We start from the raw sequence: 21,251 nt of genomic DNA, 5'->3' as shown, positions 1-21,251 counted from the left end.
CGGCCTGGAGGTGACATCCAGGTCCTTCACCACAGAGGACCACCTCTGTATCCACTCTGCACTTAGGAGAGCAAGCAAGCTGAGAGGCCTTGGAACTGCAGCCAGGGAAGGAAAATAAAACACCCAGACACTGCCCCGCATTGAGCACATGTTTTGTGCTTGCATGGCCTAGTCTGTTACATATCAGACCCCAATAAAACGAAAGGTCCACAGTGAAGGAGTGAATTCACAAAGACCGAGAGTCCTGCTCTCTGTCCCAGCATGTGGAGTGGTGTCTCTCTGTTCATCTCTGTCCTGGTGACCCCTCACCTCCTTCCGGGAGACATGATCTCTCTCCTCTCACCTGTGGTTCCTCTGTGCCCTAGCCTCCAGTTTCCTGGCTAAAGGAAGCTATCCTGCCTTAAATAGGCCAACAGTGAACATCTTGGCGAGGTAGGGAAACGTGGTGTATAAAGGGTACCTGCCCCCTGAGCACATGGACCCAATGTCTCCCGTATTAAAGATCCTCTCTTGGGTGGGTGGACACCAGTTCTTTCTGTGGGAAAGTCCAGGCATGGCAGAGACAATGCAGAATCTCATTTAGAATTCAAAACCACAGGAAAAGGGTCCATGGGGAGAGAGGGTGGTTCAGTAAGTAATCTGAGGGCCCAGTGGTTCCAGCTTAGGAACACCTTTTGGCTCCATTGTTTGGGGGGGGGGTCCCATTGTGGCATGCAGAGGAAACTTTCTGCTTTCTGTCATGAAATGGAGTAGAGAAAGAGGAAAGCAAAGATGGACGCCTTTGGCGGGATGTCAGGGCCTCGGGCAGGAAGGGCCGGGTGGGGGTTCGATCTGGCTGCAGTGAACAGGGGGCAAAGGGCAGGCAGCAGGCGTGGGGGGCAGCTAGGGATCAAGGCCGGGCCGGTGGTGGGAAGAACAAAGGCTGAGACCGCTAGAATACTTGCCGATAATGACATGTGGGGCGGGCGGGCGGGGGGGGCGGGAGGGCAGCCCGGCCCCCACAGCCCACCAGGTTGTAAGCATTTCTACATCTAGTGATAAGGCACTGGTTACACAGTTACAGGATGACTGGGAGCGACCCCAGAGACGCCAGCCCGCCCAAGAGAGTCCAGGAGAGGTTGGGGTCCAGGGTCTAGTTGTGCCTACCACTCCCTCCGCCCGTTATCTTCAGTAAACCTTTCTTGTCTCTCCAGGCGGTCACCACGTGGCCCCTCGGCCACCTCCTCAAGGTCCTCCTGGACATGTGAGCTTGGGAATCATTCACCTCCACAAATCCTCATGACCACCTGGGTAGGGTTGCCCACCAGGCCTTTCTTGCCTCAGGGCTATAGCCTGGCAGCCAGCTGGTACCCAAGCCCAGGAAGGCATTATTCTTGTGCTAAGCCCTTCCTGGAGAACATGCAGGGTACTTTGGTATGGTGACTGGGCTGCCCAGAGAGTCCCCGGGGGTGGACTAGCCCTGTCGTAACGATGTATTGAGAAAAGCCTGATCTGATGAACTGGTACCCACGCTTAGAGCCAGGTAACTCCAGCACAGGCAGATGGACATTCTTGGCAGAGCCTGTAGCCAGCAGGACACAAGTGTCCCCAGCTGGGACTCCCATCTGCCTCTCCCTAGGGCACTTGGAGGCCAGAAATCCAGGCAGAGTGGAATGGGACCACAGGCAACAAGCCCTCTGGGTAGCTTTCCTTTACAGCTTTCCCACGACGGCCTGCTAATCGGGGCTCTTCTCCCTGGCACCCCTGCACCTCACAGCTGCCCAGGCACAGCAGCCAGCTGCTGCGCCATCTACCCTGTGCTGGATGAAGCCCCGCCTGGAGATGCTGTCTGTGTAGAGGCAATGGCGTCTCTTTCCCATGGCTGGGATTTGGGTGGCTGGGGCAAGGAGGAATTTGAGGAGGAAATAAGCAGCAGCCTGAGAATTTTGAAAATGTGTCCAATTTCCTGGGCTCTTGGGAAGAAGCAGACAGGAGGATTAAGAGTGGGGGACAGTGTTGTCCTTGGGTGGGCTATGACTAGTGGGGGACAGAGTGTTCAGCAGGAGAAGGGGGCCTCTCCATGGAAGCCAGCAGCTGTCCTCATTCTTCAAACTGTCTCCCCTCCTTCCAGCAACTCATCAAAGACCTTCCGTTCCCCCTGCTGAACCAGATTCCACTCCCATACTTGGCCACACCTTGCAGGTGAACTAAAACAAAGCTTCTTGCTAGGTTTCTCATCCTTGTTTGCAAAATGGGGCTCAGGGGGAAGTCCTCTGAAACCAATAGCTGCCCAGGGATCCTCTCTGTCGCCTTTGGTGACATAGCTCCATCTTCTCTGCCACCTACTTTTGTGGGGCCTGAGCCTTTCTGAGTTTGACCTGACTCTTGCAAGGGAATGGTTTGGGAACAAGAGTAGGTGACATTGGGGGCTTCCCTCTGATGCCTGGTGGGTCTAGTCCCTGGGAACACTGGGGAACAGCAGCTGTCCTTGCCTCTTGGAGCCGGCTGACAGGTCCAGTCTGGCCCCCCTGAACTAAGCCCTCCACGGTGGATTACAGTGGTTATCCACACCAAGGAACATGGGCTCCAAGAAGCCTAGCAGCTGCTCTAAGGAACTGAGGGGCCACAAGGACTGGGGGCACCTCCCCCATTCCATACACTACCCCCCACCCCTGCAGCATACATCTCTGCCCTCTCAGAGCTTCTTCCCACACCTACCCCAGGCCCAGGGCTCTGCTGACGTTAGTTGGGTAAATGGAGTCATCTCCTGGCAGCCCGATCCCCTGCTTGGGGATGATGGGATTACAGAGCCCCCTCCCCCATCCATCCTTCCCAGGTCCAGGGCAATTAGCAACAGTGTGGAGGCGGAAAATCGCAAATCATGTTGCCAGGGCCAGACAGGCTGATCGTACACAGAGGCTCCAAGTGCCCCAGGATGAAGGACTCTGCAAGTGTCCCTGGGGAGAGGGGCCTGTCTCAGTTGGGACCAAATGGGCAGATGCTGTGCTGGCTTTTGGCCAGGAGGGCAACAGAGCTTGACAGAGACCGGCAGAGGGGGCATGGCTGGCCCCTGACCCTTGGCCTGGCCTCTGCTCAGCTAAAGTTTGCAGAGGGGACACTGTATGTAAAGAGAGGCCCAGGTGATAAGGATTCCAGGTCATTGACGTCTGTTCTATGGCCCTCATTGGACTCAGGTCCCTGCCCACCCCACAGCCCCCTGCCCCCTCCAACTGTTGTCTCACTTTTCTGGAACATTCTCAGGTCTCCGGGAAATGCTTGTTTTTTTTCCTACTGTGTAGGTGTGTTTAGCGCCCTTTTTCCTGAAGCCAGAGGAGAATCAGCATTTTCCCCTTGGACTTTGGGATGTCCCACAAACCTCCTCCCCCAACTGCCTCCTCCTGAGTTTGGGTCCTGCAGCTCTATGAGACTTCTCCACTGGTGGACTCAACAGGGCCCCACACCTGTCTGTTTCCTTTGTGTCTAGTCAAGGACCCTGAGATGTGAGTGAGGACCTCCAAGGGTCCTATTTTGTCAATGGATTGTGCTAGATGCTCCCGTAAAGGGCTTCAGCGTGGTCAGACTGAGACTCAGGCCCCACAGAAGTAGGCAAAGAAGAGCTGTGTTGGCTCTGCTGCCCAGTGCAGTTCCTCCAGCTATTATTTGTGGGGTACAGAGGGGTGTCCTTGCATGCTTCTTTGCCCCCAACCTGGCCTTTCCGAGGGTCTCCCTCCCACTGCGTCCCCATCACATCCTGCAGCAGGCAGGGTAATTGTGGGAGATGCAGGCCACATGCCTTGGACCCTTTTACACTTAATTCAGTACAAGGAGCTTCCTGGGCCTTTGATGTTGCGAGGACCTGTGGCCTTTAGTGCTTTGTGGGCTGTGAGGCAGGAAGCTGGGGGCTCGGGGGCAGAGAAGCACCCCTCCACTCTTCACAGCCTACTCCTAAGTACAGGCTATCAGAGCTCTGGGACACACCCCCTACTCCCAGAGAAGGGACCTGCTTATGGCTCCCTGAGCCCTGCTCATGGGAAAGTTGAGAAGGGAACCCCTGAGAGAGGAACAGGTGAGGTCCTTTGCACCTCACAGTGCTCAGCACTGCTGAGGTTCAGTGTCCTCACAATGAGCACACAAAGGCAGCTTCTAGGGATCCCCAGGGTAGGCTAAGACCAGAGGAAGGCAAAATGGAAGCAGTAAAGATTCACAAGCCAGCTATGGTCAGAGTTGAGTCGGCAGGAACAGCTCTCGGGTACCTTTCTGAATCCCCACCCATCCACCAAAATCTCTCCCCAGCCCTAGACAGTGGGTGGGGGTCAGGCAGTGGGTCACTGATGGCTAGGCAGTAGAGAATCAGCTAAAGGAGGAAATCATGAAACAGGGTCTTCACCCCTAGAGCCTGTGGGAAATATGGGCCAGAGGACTTGGGATCCTTCTGTGGACTGAGCACTGGGGACCCTGTGTGCTTCCCAGAGTGGGGAGCTCAGAGGAGGGCTGGGGCAAGCTTGGGTGGCCAGAAGCCCAGCAGGAGCAGCGGCGCTAAGGCAGCCTGTGGGATGGCGCGTGTGCTGGGAGGCCAGTGCTGTGAACTCCACACTAGGGGTGCTGGGCCCTGCTGGTCAAGACAAGCTGTCCCTGCATGCATGTGACCCCAGGGCCATGGGGGTGTGGGTATCCTGCTGGGGACACAGCAAGGCTGGGAATGGAGCCCAGAGCCAGGATCTTGTGCCCTGACCACTGTGGCTGGTATATCCCCAGGAGGTATCTCATAGCCCCTGCCCCCAACCAGGGTCTTCATGGGGCCTGGGAGTCGAGACAGCTGTTTGTCTCCCCACATTCCAGGCATAGGGTCAAGCATTTGGGGGAGGCCATTTTTCTTAGAAATGTCATTTGAAAATAAACACTTTGCCTGCACCGCTGTGATTTCCTCTGATCCTGCAGAGAGGGGCGGGTGGGGACCAGCCGAACTGCAATTGCCCAGGTGGCTGGAGGCTCTTCCGGGCCAGCGTGGCCTCTGACCTTCCTTAGCAGGCCACACCACACCCTCTGGGCTAGTGTCTTCCTCAGCCAGATGGCTGTGGCAGCTGGGTACCCCCCATTTGTCACCAGAAGAAAGGCGTGCTTTGCCTGGGCAGGGGGTTCAGGAGGTGGACTTTTGCTCATAAGTCATTCATAGCTACAGCTCTAGGTCCAGAGGGTCTTACTTCCACAAGAAGGGCTGTGTAGCATCTCTGGGGTGATGAAAGAGCCCACTCCCCCCTCCCTGCCCAGTCCTGGATACGGCAGTCCCTCCCTACATACCTGGTGCTCTGAGACCTGTAGACACCGTTCCTCTTCTTGAGTGTGCAAGGCTTTCTTTCCAGCCTCCATTTTAACCCTGCAGCCTGAACTCTGAGGCTTTCTGGATAGAGTGAGACCTTGACTGTGGGTTCTCAGCTCTTTAATTCCTTTCAGGGCACCGTGATTCTGTCTCCTCTTGAACAAAAGCCAGCCTATCCTTTGTATCTATTGTAGGTCTGGTCCACAATGGTCACAGCCATCTCATAGCACAGCCGCTTTTTTTTTTTTCCTACCCAGGGTTTAGCTTCCAGAATGTGCCAGAGGTACTTGGGGAGTCTTATGAGCAAGAGGTTGGAGTATACTTGGGGAGGTACCCCTGCAGCCTGAGGGCTGGGAGCTTTGATGGTAGCAGTCAGAAAGATCTGGAAGCTGGGCTAGGATTGCCACCACCTCTCTGTATGTTCTCTCTCTTTCTTTTTCAGAGCTGAGGACCAAACCCAGGGCCTTGCACTTGCTAGGCAAGTGCTCTACCACTGAGCTAAATCCCCAACCCAAAACTTTTTTTTTTTTTTTGGTTTTTCGAGACAGAGTTTCTCTGTGTAGCTTTGCGCCTTTCCTGGAACTCGCTCTGTAAACCAGGCTGGCCTCGAACTCACAGAGATCTGCCTGCCTCTGCCTCCCGAGTGCTGGGATTAAAGGCGTGCGCCACCACCGCCTGGCATGTATGTCCCTTCTCTACCCCAGCTTCAGTGTCTCTGAGGGAAATCAGCATTCCCTTTCTGGGGACTTCCTTGACTGCCAGCACTGTGTGGCAAAGGGACACTTTCCTCTGCCTGTTCCAGCCCTGGCTCCAACAGGACAGGAATGGAGGAAACTCATTTCTTTTGTCTCCTGATTCTCAAAGGGCCCCCAGAAGTAGAAATGGGATGGTGCTCCCTGAGGCTGACAAGGGAGGTCTAGAATTGGGCCCCTGGGATTAGAACTTGAGGAGCTGCCTGAAAGAGGACACCTTGAAACCTTGCTCTCCTAGGAGGGATTCGTGTACTAGGGAAGGTGGGACTCCTCTCCACAGAGGCTGGGTGCTAGGCTGCTGCCCCACTGTGCGGGCAGCAGGCCTGGCATGTGCTCCCTGGTCCCGGAAGTCCCAGGTTACCTCCCCAGAGAGGCTGTGGACTGTGGCAAAGACAGCGATGTAGGACCACACTCACGACGCTAAGGGGCTCTCTTGTCCTGCCTAAGTTCACACCGTGCCCCCACGGCCTGTCCAGGGGGTCCGGTCTTTGTTCTGTTTGAGTTGTGCGGTCAGTGTCCTAGGACTTTGCCCCTCTCAGCCCCCGCTTGCACCGCCTGACGAGGGAGGGACTGTGGGCTGGGTTTCTGCTGACCCCAGCAGTGGGACCATTTGACGTTCTCGGAAGTTCCTCCCCCGTGTCTCGATGCTCCATAGCGGGTCCTCGGGAACTGTCTTTTGGCTGCCCCATGAAGTTTGGAGACCTCTGGTTACCTACACGTGTGTGATGTCAGAGGGTGGTCGGGCCTATGGATGGTGGGACCCAAGGGACCCAAGGAACACAGCCAAGCTGGTGTGCTGGACTTGTCACTAAGTCCCTTTTATCAGAGGCCTATCCAACAGTGTCCAGTGTGCTAACCTGCCTCATTCCTATGTTCTGGTGGTGGGAGTCCTACATCCGGAGCACGCTCTTCCTGGCCCGGAAGGCTGCCACACCCTAAGTTCTCATCTACAGAGCTTCCTTGGTGTCCCTGGCTAGTGCTCTCACCCGTGGCACCCCAAGTAACCTTCTGGAAGTCTTTCGAGGGTGGAGATGCCCAGTCTGAAATGGAAGTCTCCAAGTCAAGAGGCACAGAGCAGCCAGGCCACACCAAGTGGTCTTCCCTTCATGGGTTACCTACATGGACAACAGTTGTTAAATAGGTCATGCTGGACTGTAGGAGCTGCCTGATCTTGCCTGGACAGTTTTTTGTTTGTTTGTTTGTTTTGGTTTTGGTTTTGGTTTTTCGAGACAGGGTTTGTCCGTGTAGTTTTGGTGCCTGTCCTGGATCTTGCTCTGTAGACCAGGCTGGCCTGGAACTCACAGAGACCCACCTGGCTGGGATTAAAGGCGAGCACCACTACTGCCTGGCTTGCTTGGACAGTTTTAAAGTTTAAAAACAGGACCAGGATGTAACTCAGTTGACAGAATGCTTACTTAGCATTGCACCAAGTCCTGGATTCAATCCTTAACACCATGTGAATCAGATGTGGAGGTGCATGTCTGTAATTCCAGCACTTGGGAGATAGAAGCAGGAGGAATAGGAAGGAGTTCAAGGACATCTTCAGCTACCTAGTGAGTTCTAAGGCTATCCTGGGCTACATGAGATTTCTCAAAAATCAAAATCAATAAATAAGAACACATCTGTGCTAGTGGAGTGAGGCAGGTAAGGGCCTGGGGAGCTAAAGAAAAATAAAACCAGGAACCATTGCTCCGGGTTCATCAGCTGGAGGTAAGGGCGAGTATGAAGCATGTGGCCTTTCTGATAGTCTCTCTTTTCTGGAACTTTCCCCAGAGTTTACAGACACCCTGTTTACCTCTTCCTTATCTTCTGCAAGTTTCCTGGATGGGGTGGGGATACTGCCCTTAAAGAACAATGTAATCTGCCACCTCTATCTAGTCTCCCCTGGCTTCAGGGTAGGATAAGAGTCCATATATTCATTCCCATCTCAATGAACACTTGTCTTGACTATACCCACTGAGGGCCATGGGAGTCTGGGCCCCGCAGACTCTGCTGCCATTTTGAAGGAGCTACCCAGGTGGAAGAAGGGTGAGTTGTCCTCCCTAGAGGTGGGGACATCATGCTGAATCATAAAGTGTCTCTACTTGTTAGCAGCACCAGCCACCAGCACGCTGAATATTCAGGGTAACCCATTTCTGAGATATTCACTGATATGCCCAGATTAGGGTTTGGAAGCTGTCATAGATTTCAAGCAGGAGTCAGGCAGATGTGAACAGGCACCTTTCTTCAGACACCAAGGGAGGCGCTGGCCATGGAGGGGAGGGACCCAATATGGATAAGGCATGTGTTGATGGACTCAAAGACCTGTATGAAGAGGTCACACAGATTCCTAGCTTTACAGGGGTACTTAAAGCTGACTCCCCCAAGGGACAAATTATACTCAAGAGATTGGTAGCCAAGGCCCTGCTTGCCAGTCTATTTCCAGGGCCCACCCAGGCTCCCACCAGAAGCCTCACTGGGATAAGTTGGGCTGGGCCGAGGGAGTACCCCCAGCTGTATAAGATCTTGGAGGACTCTCTATTGCCTAGAGAGGTCAGGTGGATAGAGATGGGGCTTTCTTCCAGGCCCAAGGCATTTTGGCTACCCAAAGAGGTTACCTCGAGGCCTACCTAGGCAGGTAGGGGTGGAAGGTTTGAAGTCCCTTTTCCTGGAGACTTCACTAGTTCCCAGGACTCCTCTATGAGCATCTACCCTTGATTTGAGCATAATGTAAACCCTTAATCTTACTATCTCGGCTCTTTCCACATCTGCCAAGTTTTGGTTTACATATCTCTGACGCCTGTCCCCCCTGCCTTCATCATAGGTTGGCAGTCCCTTGGACAGGGCTATGCCCACCCAAATCACAGACCACATGCAGTCATAGTTAGGCAGTTGGGTGGTGGAATGTCACAGAAGGGAAGGCTAACACCTGGGACTCCCAGGCACCCAGGGAAAGTCTAGGGAGCTAGTGGAGCTGACAGCCTCGTCCAGGGCCTGTTCTGCTGCTGCACCCCCTCCTGTAGGCACAAACACGTAGGAGGGGGAGTCCAAGGTTGCACAAAGCCCTACAGCCTGGCCTTGACTCCCCCAGCCCCCTCATCCCCCTCTGGCCCCATGCCCACTGGGAAAACAGCTTTTTATCTCAGCTGCTTCTCATGAACTGTAAACAGCCACGTGGCCCACGGGGGCCCCTCTTGGCACACATGTACTCTGCCCCACGACCTGAGGGAGAGGGAGGCCATTCACCCTCTGGTAGGGGACAGTGTTGCCTGATGAGGGGAGGGGCTCGTGGCAGGGCAGAGACAGGTTGCAGCTTTCACAAATAGAGACCACTCCATGGGGCGGGGCCAGGGAGGGATGTGAAGGGACAGGATTGTATCCAAGGCCTGCTCCTAGGGAAGGGCTGTTGGGACAGAAAGGCAGCCAACGGGAGTTGGGATTTAGTGACAACTGGTAGGGTTCCTTCCTAGTGTCCCCAGAGGACGCTCCCCTCCAGTTTGCCGTGCCAACTCTGGCTCCCTTCTTGTCTTTCATCCTCACTGCTCCCCTCCATTTTGCCCTTCCATACTGACTTCATTCAAATGTGTTAGGACCCTTCAAGTGTTCCTGGGTATGGCTCACTGGTGATGGAGGCCACTGGGCGTGGAACTGTGGAGGAGGCAGGATTGAGGGCATCTGAGTCTTCTCCCTCTCATTTCTCTTGCTCCTCAGCTGGCAGGGGTGCTCTGGCCTAAGGACCTTGTGGCTTTTCAGGGAACCCCAGTATATCTGTACCTCTCTATGAAAGTATCCTAGCTTTGGGTAGGCCAGGGCTCTTTGCCCAGGCTACCTCATCCCATCTGGGTCCCTGAAAGACTCCCAGGAAACCAGCAAATCTGAACCCCAACAGGCAGCTTCCCTGATGGTGGTAGCAGGGATCAGCATAGCTTATGAAGGTGAAGAATTCCACTCAGCTGTCCTGGGCTACTGGCTCCGTGAGAAATGTACCCACTCCTGGTGTTGGCCACCACTTTTGGGATTGTAGCCTTTCTGGGGAGGAGAGGCTTCCTCTGGGTCACCATTATTCAAGTGGACACTGAGAATCAAGAATTTCAACTCCTCCCTGTCCTGGTTGCTGGCGTAAGGGTGGGCTGTTAGCCTCTAGGAGGGATAGTCAGGGTTCTGGTCATTGGAAGGGTCCTTCTAACTGCCCAGAAAGCGTGTCCTGCTCCAAGGGGAATCACAAGGCCAGGTGGGCAAGGGTGGTCATCACAGTGGCTTTTCTGACTGTTCTCTGACCAGTGGCCACCCTGCAAGAACTTAGGGTCAGAGAAGGCAAGTCTGTGAGGCTCATAAGAGAGAGACCCTACAGTCCCTCTAGGGTTCTCGTCCAGCCTGAGATCTCTGCTCTGTGCTCTACTTTTGACTTCATAACCATAGGCACAGGCTACAGGCCTCTATGGCCCCGGGGCCTCAAGCTCCTTTCCAGAGGGAGAGGGAGGTGGGGGCTGCACACCCTCTGGCCAGGGATGTCTAGAGGGAAAGAACTGTCCCAGGAGCTCAGAGGTGGGTGAAAGAGCAGGAGGCACCAGGATGTTATGGCGCAGCCTCCACCCCCAAGACCCTAACAGTGGGCCAGTGTGTGGGCCGAGTGAGGTGGGGGCCCAGGCGGGGTTGCGTCCCGCTCCATAAACTCTGGCCAGCCAGGAAGCTGCAGACATGGTGGTGTTGACACAGGAGTGAAGTCACCAGCAGCCAATGGGGAGCCTGTTGAGGGCTCTGTGTACACCTCCCTTAGTCCCATGGGCTCCACCACGCACGCGCACAACCTGAATGCCACCTGAATAAACCAGTCTTTCCCAGCCTTTCATGGGGCCCCACTGTTCCCCTAGGCCCCAACCCTGGCAGCACTACTGCAAGCCCTCCACCCATGTGAGGTCGGGACACAGTGTAGCGTGGGGGCTCAGATGCATGTTCTGAGCCCATTCTTTCCCAGACGCATGGCCCCCAGAGTCTGACACCAGGTACCATAATCCTACCAGTCACTTTCTCGTCTTTTGTGACCCTACCTAGTCAGCACTGCACCCCATGAGCACGCCTGGGAGTCACCGTCTTCCACGTCTCCCATGGCCTGGGCCTGGAGCCTGGAGGCCTGGCCTGATGTGTGCCCCCGGTGTTTGCTCGGCACTCAGGCCCCTCGCCGTCCTTCCTTTCATTTCTCCCCCTAGAGAGACTGGAGTCCAGGTTTTCTCATCTAACCCCTTCTCCCAGATGGGGTGCCCACAAGGCCCTGACGCTGACTCTCCAGAACTCTGTACTGCCTTTTCCCCTGGCTCAAGGCGAAGTTTTTCTTTTTACCAAGCCCCGTCTCCTCTTCCTTACGGAGATGCCTCTCTCCTGAGACCCCAGGTCCCCGGGACCTCCCATTCAGGCAGAAGATATCTGCAAAACCAGTGGCTCTCCATAGACCTGCTGCCAGCCTCTCCCTGGTGTCCTGTCCTGGGGGATCTCCCTTTTGCACCTAGAGCTGGTTTGGGGGTTTGGCATGTGCTCATCTCAGAGGTGTCGCACTGAGGTGGGGGTAGGAGCCTCCTGTACTTGGCGCCTGTGCTTGTTTATGGGTCCAGCCCCCGCCTCACACTGCTCCCCGTGGCCCGACTGCCCGCCCGCGGTCTTGCCAGGTGTGGGGTGATGGAGCTGGGCTCCCTAAGGACAAGGAGCACAGTGTCTGCTTTATTTGCAGGCTCGAGCTGACAAGGAACAGAATACCCACAGTGACTGCTTCCAGGAAACGGCTGCGGGCGGGTGGGAGCCTGAGGGAGAGCAGGCCCCTTCCCAGCAAGCCTTTGCAGGTGGGCTTCCAGGAAGGGCCCCCGCCGGCTCCCCTCAGCCCTGGAAAGGGGCCAACAATGTCACCAGGAGAGGGGGGAGGAGGAGAAAGGAGAGGAGGGGAGAGGAGAGGGAAGGAAAGGAAAAGAAAGAGGGTGGGTAGCCCTGCTGAGCCAGCCTGGCTACAACAGCCTGAGGGGAGGCCAGAGCTGACCACAGCTTCTTCCAGAACCTTCTGTTCTCCTTTCTGGAGATTCACACAATCTTAGAGAAAGCCCTGGTTCCTCCTCTCTCTCTCTCTCTCTCTCTCTCTCTCTCTCTCTCTCTCTCTCACACACACACACACACACACACACACACACACACACACATACCCATGAACGCACATATGCACGCACATGCACACAAGTCATCTGTGTAGAGGCTGGGATCAGGCTGGAAAGGGACAGCCTTCGAGCCCAGCTTCTGGTTCTGGTTAGGTACTGATCTGCATGGTTGAAGAGGACAACATAAATCTCTAGACTGGACTCCCAACCTTCTGTCTTCTCTGTGCAGTTTGCTCGGCCAGGCTCTGCAGCTCCACGCCATGTGTGAGAATTCTGCAGGGTGTATTACAGTCAGACCTGAAGCTTTCCCTGCCCCCCGCCCGGGGCCTAAGAGGCCTCCTTCCCTGCACAGTATTGGAATGTTCTCTACTCAGTGGGATAGCAAATATTCTGACTGCTGTCCCTCCCCCATGTCCATGATTCCTGCCTGAAACGTGCTCTTGGGTTACTCAGTTCAACCTGAGACACGAAACCACAGACGCCCAACACAGTCAGACGCAAGGGTGTACTTTCCTGGAGACACTGTTCCCACACGGGGCCTCGACCACATACACCCCCCACAGAAAATCCTGAAAAAGGACAGGACCTCAGCCTCAGCACCAGCCCCTGGCCAACTGGTCAGCACGGAGATCCTACCACACAGTCCGGGGTAGAGGTGAGGCCACGTGGCCCTCCTCAGACACACAGACATACGAACCCACATGCAGCACATGGGTCTCCAGGGACAAACCCTGAGTTATTACCGTGGCCACGCCACCAGATAAGGACTCTCTAATGAGCGACTCCGCTCTTTGTCCAAACTAAACTTGTCACTGAAACATAGCTGAGGAGGGGGTTGGGTGTGTGAGGACCCCTGTGGTTCTGGGCCTGCAGGGTGGGGGTTGTGCGGGGGGGACCCTGGGCCCCATGAAGATTTGAGACGTCTCCTCCCAGGCTGTGCAGTGCCGAGCAGCCGGCCCCTCCCCACCCTCCCCACTACCCACCCTGGCTGGGGTTTGGGGATGAAATTCAAGCCCCTGTTAGCTTCTCAGCACGGGGGGTGGGGTGGGGTGGAGTGGGGAGTGGGGGGTGGGGGTGGGGGTGGGTGGGTTGAAAGTGCCTTTGGGTGGCAGGCTTGGAGCCTGTCTAGCAGCCCTCTTTAAGCCCCTTTTCTAAAAAGCAGGAAATCGGGTTGGGCTAAAGGTAAACACATTCCAAACTGTGGGCTGATGGAGGGGCTGTGCTGGCTGGGGGGGTGGGGGGCTGGGCCACTTCTGTTTTCCCAGCCCCCACCCCCGGGGCGAGGCTCTTGAGGCCCACGACTCACAGGCACACCTGTTTGCAGAGCTACGGTGATTTGGGGGCCTGCACCTTGAGGTCCTGTCCCCCCCCACACACATCCCCTGTCCATCCAGTTCTCTGGGGGGGGGGGGGGGGGGGGAGAGCTCCTGGCTCTCGACGTCGGCTTCAGAACCCTCTGCATTAAATATAAGAGCTGTGGATTAAGCCAGAGTAGACCACGGCCCATGCCATCCTCACCATCTGTGACACTGACAGGAGCGCCAGGTACTTGGAGGCATCTGCCACGGACTGGTGAGGGAGAGGAAGGACAGTTTCTCCCTTGCCACACTGGCACCCTCATTTCCTCAAATTTGTCTCAGTGTCTTCTGGGTAGAACTCCAGAATGGTGATGTCTGATTCCAGCACCCCACACCTCCAAGTCTGGGTACGACTCAGTTTTAGTATTGCCAGGCTTTCCAGGTGACCAGGAAAGCATGGCCCGGAGGAGGCAGCTCATGTCATTCCTGAACCCCCTTTCTGCCCACTGATTCTATTTCTGTGTCTCTAGACAGACTCTGGGCCTTCTTGGGTTCCCTTTACCCCCAGTCCTCAACATTCATTCGTCTCCTGGGCTACCTGCAGTGCCTGCTAGCTATTCCAGCCAACATCTCTTGTAAGGAAGCTTTTTATTTTCTGAGCCTGGCTTTTGTAGGGTTGGAAGGTAGAGAGGTAAAGGCTGTAGATACCCACCACCCATGACACTGGGCCAAGGCACCTCTTGTGGGGTGGCTAGGAAGATGGACGTGGTCTGACTAGAAGATTTTGAAATCCTCTGTGGAGACGATCAGAGAAACACCCATATGTAATTGTGTCTAGTGGGTGCCTAACCACCCTGTGCCGCAGTGGTCCCCCTCCCAGCAAATTTGAGGGCCAAATGATACTGTGAAAGAGGGTCCAGAAGAAAGACCAGACATGTGGTGAGGGTGGGGAGGAGCTGGCCCACTGCCCAGAGAGGGTATGGGGTGGAGAGGGTGGGTGTTCCTGACAGTCAGTCCCGTCTGGTCTTTGTCAGCCGGAGGAGATTTTCTTGACTGTTGTAAGCACTGGAACTGGGGGAGGGGGGATGAGGGCCCAGGACCCCAGCCTCATTTTTAAGAGCTGCTCTTCAAGTCCCTTTCCAGTATTTGTACAGGTAAGAGTCTAGGAGTTAGGAGGCTGGTAGGAGGCTCGGAGACAGAGGGATCAGCCCAGCCAGTTGCTGTCTCTGTGAGGACACTAATCACAAACCCCACGGGGTGCTCTGCTTGCACCCTAGGAAGCAAGACCCCAAGGACAGCCCTCCATCTACCCGTCTTTCCCTCTGACCTCCTAATGTCCTTGAGTATTCACTGTACCCCACGTTTTACACTGCAGTTACCCCCAGACCTGTGCATGTCCTTATCCTCTGCTGTGGCCCTTCAGCTCCTACCCACAGCGGACAGCAAGGGACAATACCACTGCATGCATCTACCTGAGCTCCAGCCTAGAGCTCAGCAGGCTCAGAGAAAGAGAGGCAGGCCCAGAGGCAACCATGGGCCTCTTTATGTGGCCGTGGTCTCCCCAGCCTCAAGTATGGCTGCCTACCCCTTAGGAGCCCCACTGCATGTCAGATTCACTTTACAGCCTCCGTTATGCCGCAGGGGTTGGGACTAGTGTGAGGATTCAGGGAGTTATCCAGGCAGGATTGAGCAGCAGTGTGGAATCCAGAGGTTTCTGGTTGGGGCCCAGCCATCTCTCTCATTGCTAAGGATGCCCTTCACCTCCCCAGCCCCCTTCTCTTTAGGGAGCCTCTTCAGTCCTGCCTCTGTCTTCACATGGCACTCTGCCATTCTCCACTTGTGATATCTATTCCTCTGCCCATTCCTCAGGGACCCTTTCATATTCACAGGCCCCTCCCATACCATAACTTCTTGGCATTTCATGAGCCCCCCTCCCTCATGGCCCCCATCCCAATGCCCCATTCCGTTTCATAAGCCCCTCCTATCCATTATTTCCCATTCCACCCTAGAGGCCCTCCCCATTTCATAATCTTCTTCGTCGTCGTGGGTGTTATACTCCACCCATTTATCCCCCCTCCCTCATTTCTTTCCTCTGCCCCCCAACTCTCCCCAAGTGAGTCGCAGACATCATGATTCAAGTCCCTGAGACCAATGACTGTAATACTCCACCCATTTATCCCCCCTCCCTCATTTCTTTCCTCTGCCCCCCAACTCTCCCCAAGTGAGTCGCAGACAACATGATTCAAGTCCCTGAGACCAATGACTGTAACTGTATTTATTGATGGACCCAGGACCTCTGGTGAGGCCCTGGTAGGGAGGGACAAAGGATGAAGTAGGGCATATTGAACACTTATGATGGAACTGTTTCCAGACTAGGCGAGGGGAAGGCGAGGCCTCAAGCACGCGGCCACACCCAGTCGCCCCCAGACAGAGGTGGATGACAGGCAGGCACTGGGGTGGCAAGGCCAAAGGGGCCCGCACATTCGCTGTATACATTCACACGGAGAGACACAAGGCTGTCTCCGCAACTCCAACCAGTGCAAACGACTTAGTGCAAATTGAATTCAAAGGGGGTAGGCGGGGAAACAGAGTCACGGACGCTTTTGAGTCTCTCAAAGCAAAGAAAAAACAAAAGGAAAGAAACATAAGGTTACAGGAAAGGATGAAGAAGAAAAAGACAGGAGGGAGATGATAGTGATGGATCCATCCCAGAGCAGAGGCTTGGCTCTGGGATGCTGTGGGTGGTGGTCTCCCAGGCGAGGCAGAGTTGGCCATGAAGATGGAATTTCAGGGGTGGGTGGGTGCTGTGAGAGTCTGCCGTTTAAGTGCCGCTACCGTCTGTTCCTTCAGCTTCACCTGAAGAGAGAAAAAAGACAAATGGGTGGGGGCCAGGAGTGGGGAGGACTTGGCAAGTTTCCAGAAGGGTGCCCTGGCTCACCTTCGAGCCGATTCCTGAGGCAGGTAGTGTAGTGGTTCCGAGCACAACATATTCTTGATTCAGAACTAGACGGACTTCCAGGAGTCCCCGGATTCAAAGGCCCAGACATGAGCTGGGTAGCACCATTTCTGTGGGAGGGAGAGAGTAAGGCCCCTGGACTTGGCAGCCTGCCATGCCCCACCCATATGGGGCAAAAGAGTCCTTACCTTTCATCTTGAGGGTTCAAAGTAGGGGGAGGAGGATCCAGAGAGCAGCAGAGATGTGTTAGCTCTTCGGGAAAACTAAAAGAACAGACGGCTTGTATGGTGGCAGTGTCCCACGGCGCCAGCCCATGATGTTCTGTAAAGGACAGAATCTGGTGTGAGTGGGCGGGCAACTAGAGGGTAGAGTGTGCTGCCCCATGGCGGGGAGTATAGTATGCTCACCAGGAAGGCTGGATGGCCGTCCTTCTGTCCTCTCCGTCACACCGGACCATGTCATGTCTTTCTGTCTGTATTGACCACACCTGCCATCCTGGCCTTTAGTGCCTGGCTGGCACACCCACTTCTGCTGGAGACCTGGCTGTGGGGGAAAAAAAGGAGACATGAATAAAGTGTACCTGGGTGGGAGGAGACGGGTGACCACGGGCGAGATGGACACTTACCCTAATCTCCAGTCCGAGCTCTCAGAGGCACCGATCACTGCTCCGTCGCCGCCCGCAAGGCCCTCCTTGGCCACGGACTCTGGAGGCCAGTGCCTCGCTGGCTCATCACCCCATTTGCTTTGCCTCTCTCTACCTGCGCCCCAACCTCCCTTCCTAGAAAACTCACTCATTCTGCCCCACCTGCCTCGCCTTGTCTGGCTTCATCCTGTGCCCTTGACTCCCCTGGAAATATTCTGTCTGCCATGCCAGACCCAGGGGCTGAGCGGTTAGGGTCCGCTGTGGGCCCTTTCCGCGCCAGTCCCTGGGCCGCAGTGCCTCGTGGGAGTGGTGTCTGCAGGCTGGACCCACTGCAGCCTCCTCGCTGTGAAATCCCCTGGAGTCCAACACCCGCAGCCCCCACCCCTCTCCTGGTGACACCCCGCTATGTAAACCTGCGCACTGCCTTTCTTTCCCGCTCTCCGGCCCTCGAATCTCTGGCAAAGGCCTTGGAAGGCCCGGCCAGAGCCACTCTAGAACCTTCTTCTAAATGAATTACGGTGGGTGGGATGTGGTGGCGGCTGGGGACCCATCTGTGTCTTGTGACCCCCGTCCTGCCCTGTTTGACCCCAGCCTGGAATGCTTCTATTCTTGCTGGATCCCATGGCCTCTGCCACTGTCTCCAAGGTCACCTATCACCTCCCTGGAGTCAGCAGCCTCAGTCTTGACTGGCAGCCCTGCGCCCTCTTCTTCCTTCCCTCTAAATGCTCTGTCCACTCCGGGGTGGCCAATGGTCCCCCGGCCTTGTTCTGTCTCGGCTCCCCCCGAGACGATGTCTCCTTTGCTAACTGTCCTGCCTCTCATGTGCCATTCTGCTGGGAGGCCAGCCACTTCTTCTCACCGGCCTCGCTCTCTAAACCTTCTTTTAGAAGGTCAGAGCAGCGAGGCCCAGAGAGAAGAAGGAGACTCACCTGCCCAGCAGACGGCGATCCTCACCTGCCACTGCTGCCAGCTACACCTCCACTGCCAGGTCTGGGGTCGAACCCTTCCCAGCAGCTCCCCTTTATCCGACCAGCCGCCACGTCCTGTAACCAAAAGTGACCGGGATGAATGTCTGGCTCCCCATTCCTCTCACCAACCCTAGTTCAGGCCCTTCAGCGCCACACCGATGTTTTCCAGCCTCTGCGATGCCTGGAAGCTACGCCATGCTCCTCCCTGGCTCCCAGGTCCCCATGCCTTTGCACTCTGCCTGAGCTAGCCCCTCTGCCCTTCACCACTCCTGCCAGACTCCAGATGCCGAGGTGCTCCTCGGCCCCACAGAACTCCCCTCCAGCACCCCATCTTCCCCAGTTTCCCCATACCCCCACCCCCCACCCCCCACCCCCCTCCCGCACCCGGTGCTTCGGGCCCTCTAGCCCGGGCTTTTTCTAACTGGAGTGGCCCCGCCCAGAATTCCCGCCCCTACTCTGTCAGCCAATCAGCGCACGGCCCCGCCGGGGGCCCCGCAGGGCCCACCTCCACCCTGGATCGTTCCAGCGCACGTTCGCCTCACCCCACACCCGCACCCGTCCTGAAAATTCTCCAAAGACAGCCTCACCATAACTCCCACTTTGAATCCCTTAGACAGGGCCTGGCATTGTCCCCAAATATCTCCCTTTGGGTCGAGAACTTACAGCCTCCTAGCCCACTGGCGTCCTTCATGGAACCCTGGGCACCTTGCCATGCAGGAGTTGCTCACCACTCAGCTTGTATGGTGACCACGACAGGAGTATGGATGGGGGGGCAGAGTTCTCATACTGCCGCAGGGCGGCTGAACAGCTACTGGTGGCCAACTCCCAGCCTTTGTCCCCGTCTGCTTGACTGACCTTGTCTGGCCACAGTGGCATCAAACGAGGCAACTAATTTGGGTGCTTCTTACCACCCCCTTCCTGGCCATCAGGTTTACTAGTAGTCTTTGGTGATGAATTCTTTTAGTGACCTCACAGCTTGGCCTCGGTCTCCCCAGCCAACCAGGAGCACAACATTGTCTCCCTATCCTACCGTGCTACCACTATCAGTGACAGAATGAGGGCAGGAGAGATGCCCAGTCCCTCTGCCACTTGGGGTATATCATTGTTCTTGGCCTCTGTTGAGAGTTCTGGGGCTCTAACCGGTACGGGCAGCACCCACACATCAAAGATATTAGAGTCATCAGAGAGTGGGGCAGCCCTAGATGGAAGTGATTGGAACTCCAGGTGTGAGGAGGGCCCCAGTGCTGACCAGTTATGAGAACTCGGCAGATCCTCAGGTTATGTAGGGTGCAATAGCTTCTTGACAGATCCTCAGCCCAGTTGCTGCATGCCAGCCGAGTGCTAATTTCTGGCTCTTTTGTGGGACCCCCCCCCATTTTTGCTTTGTGAAAGCTCTGGTCATCTCCATGGGAGGAACCTAGTTTATGATACTAAAAGACACCCCCAATTTGGTCATGAGTAGACCCCACTTCTGTTATCTTGGAGCGATAATATGTGAGTCTGTGCTCTTGCCTCATGGTTGTGGCTTTCTTTACACCTTTTTCTTTTTTTTTGGGGGGGGCGCGTGATCGGACCCCGGATGGCCAGGTACATTTGTGTGGGTGCTGGCAATTGAAACCGGGTCCTCTGGGATGTCAGTCCGTGCTCTTAACCACTGAGCTATCTGTCTCCCCTCATCTCTACACCCTTAAACAAATGATTCTTTTCGGAGATCGGTATGTAAGATGGAAGAGAATCACCCCAGAAGTCCTTCCATGCTAGGCATAAAAGCCCAAGCAACTCCCATAAGTAGCCCATCCCCGATGAACCTTAAGAACCCTGGCAGTACCAGCAGAACAAAGGCTGAGAGTTGGCCACCCGCGGGCAGGCTATTCATGGGCCAGGCAGCAGTTCTTGCCCCCCTCCCCCCGCCCCCCTATTGCTTCAAACCAAGCTGAACCCTGACATCTCCTAGCCTCTATACAACTCTTCAACTTCTTGCTATGGTTTCTAGGTGACTTGGGACATTGCCATAGTTGAACCCCAACTTCTGCTTTCACCACCATTGGGGTTTCCGTGTGTGATACTTGCAGCAACTCGCGGTATGTACATCTCCCACCCGTAACCAATTCTGTGCCATGCAGGGATTGAGCAGATCTGGCTGGTTTGTGGGGTCCCAAGACAGAAGTGGACCACTTCATAAGTGCACAAGTGACTGACCCCTATGACTCTTGGTAATCACTGAGGCACGGAGCCCGGGCATTGTCACGAGCGAACCCCAACCTTTGTCGCGTCTGCCTGGCAATGTGTAGGACTGTACTGCCACCACGCGGCAACGTCTCTCTAGCCATAGCTAATTCTGCGCTGTGTGGGGAGTGAGCTGACCCGAAGGGTGTAAGACTGAAGAGAACCACTCAAGAAATGTGTATGTCCTATCATCCAACGGCTCTCATGCATCAATGAATGCTATGCCTGAGTGACCTGGGACATTGCCACAGGTGAACCCCAACTTTCATTGCCTTGTGCCGAAATGTGTAGGACTGCACTTCCCTTGTGCGGCAACGTGTATCTCTAGCCATAGTCAATCCCATGCTGTGTAGAGAGCGAACCGATCCGAAGGGCGCGAGACCGAAGAGAATTACTCAAGAAATGTGTATGTCCTATTATCCCATGGCTCGCATGCATCATTGAATGCTAGGTCTGAGTGCCCTGGACAATGTCACAGGTGAACCCCAACTTTCGTCGCCTTGCGCTGAAATGTGTAGTACTGCACTGCCACCGCGCGGCAACGTCTATCTAGCCATAGCCAATTCTGCGCCGTGTGGAGAGCGAACCGATCCGAAGGGCGCGAGACCGAAGAGAGCTACCCAAGAAATGTGTATGTCCTATCATCCCATGGCCTTCATGCATTATTGAATGTTAGGTCTGAGTGCCCTGGACACTGCCATAGGTGAACCCCAATTTTCATCGTCTTTATGCTGAAATGTGTGGGACTGCCCTGTCTCCGCAAAACAACTTCTTCGGTCTTACCAATCACAGCCGATCCTGTGCCGTGTAGGAGTGAGCCAAGTTTTCTGGTTTCAGGGTGCAAGGGGAACACTCCAGGGGTACACACATCTAACCTTCCCCCCAAGAATTGCATCGGGTTAGGGTGACCTAGGACATTGCTGGGAGTGAATCCCCCCAGATGGCTGCGTTTGGGCTACAATAGATAGGAGTATGCTGCCACCGCGCGGTAACATCCAT

General features: G+C 55.4%; 1 protein-coding gene across 1 annotated transcript; it reads right to left on the bottom strand.

Annotated features, from left to right (window-relative positions):
• Positions 1–15,713: 15,713 nt before the first annotated feature.
• Positions 15,714–18,379, bottom strand: LOC114694064. The gene is made up of 5 exons (XM_028870783.2): positions 17,041–18,379; positions 16,823–16,958; positions 16,604–16,736; positions 16,398–16,525; positions 15,714–16,315 (listed from the first exon to the last, which is right to left on the bottom strand). The coding sequence occupies exons 2-5, from the start codon at positions 16,875–16,877 to the stop codon at positions 16,281–16,283; spliced, it is 351 nt and encodes a 116-aa protein (XP_028726616.1). The 5' UTR covers positions 16,878–16,958; positions 17,041–18,379; the 3' UTR covers positions 15,714–16,280.
• Positions 18,380–21,251: the final 2,872 nt, after the last annotated feature.

This window comes from Peromyscus leucopus, chromosome 1, assembly GCF_004664715.2.
Source record: "Peromyscus leucopus breed LL Stock chromosome 1, UCI_PerLeu_2.1, whole genome shotgun sequence".
Classification (NCBI taxonomy): domain Eukaryota; kingdom Metazoa; phylum Chordata; class Mammalia; order Rodentia; family Cricetidae; genus Peromyscus; species Peromyscus leucopus.
This window is presented reverse-complemented; position numbering and strand designations above follow the sequence as displayed.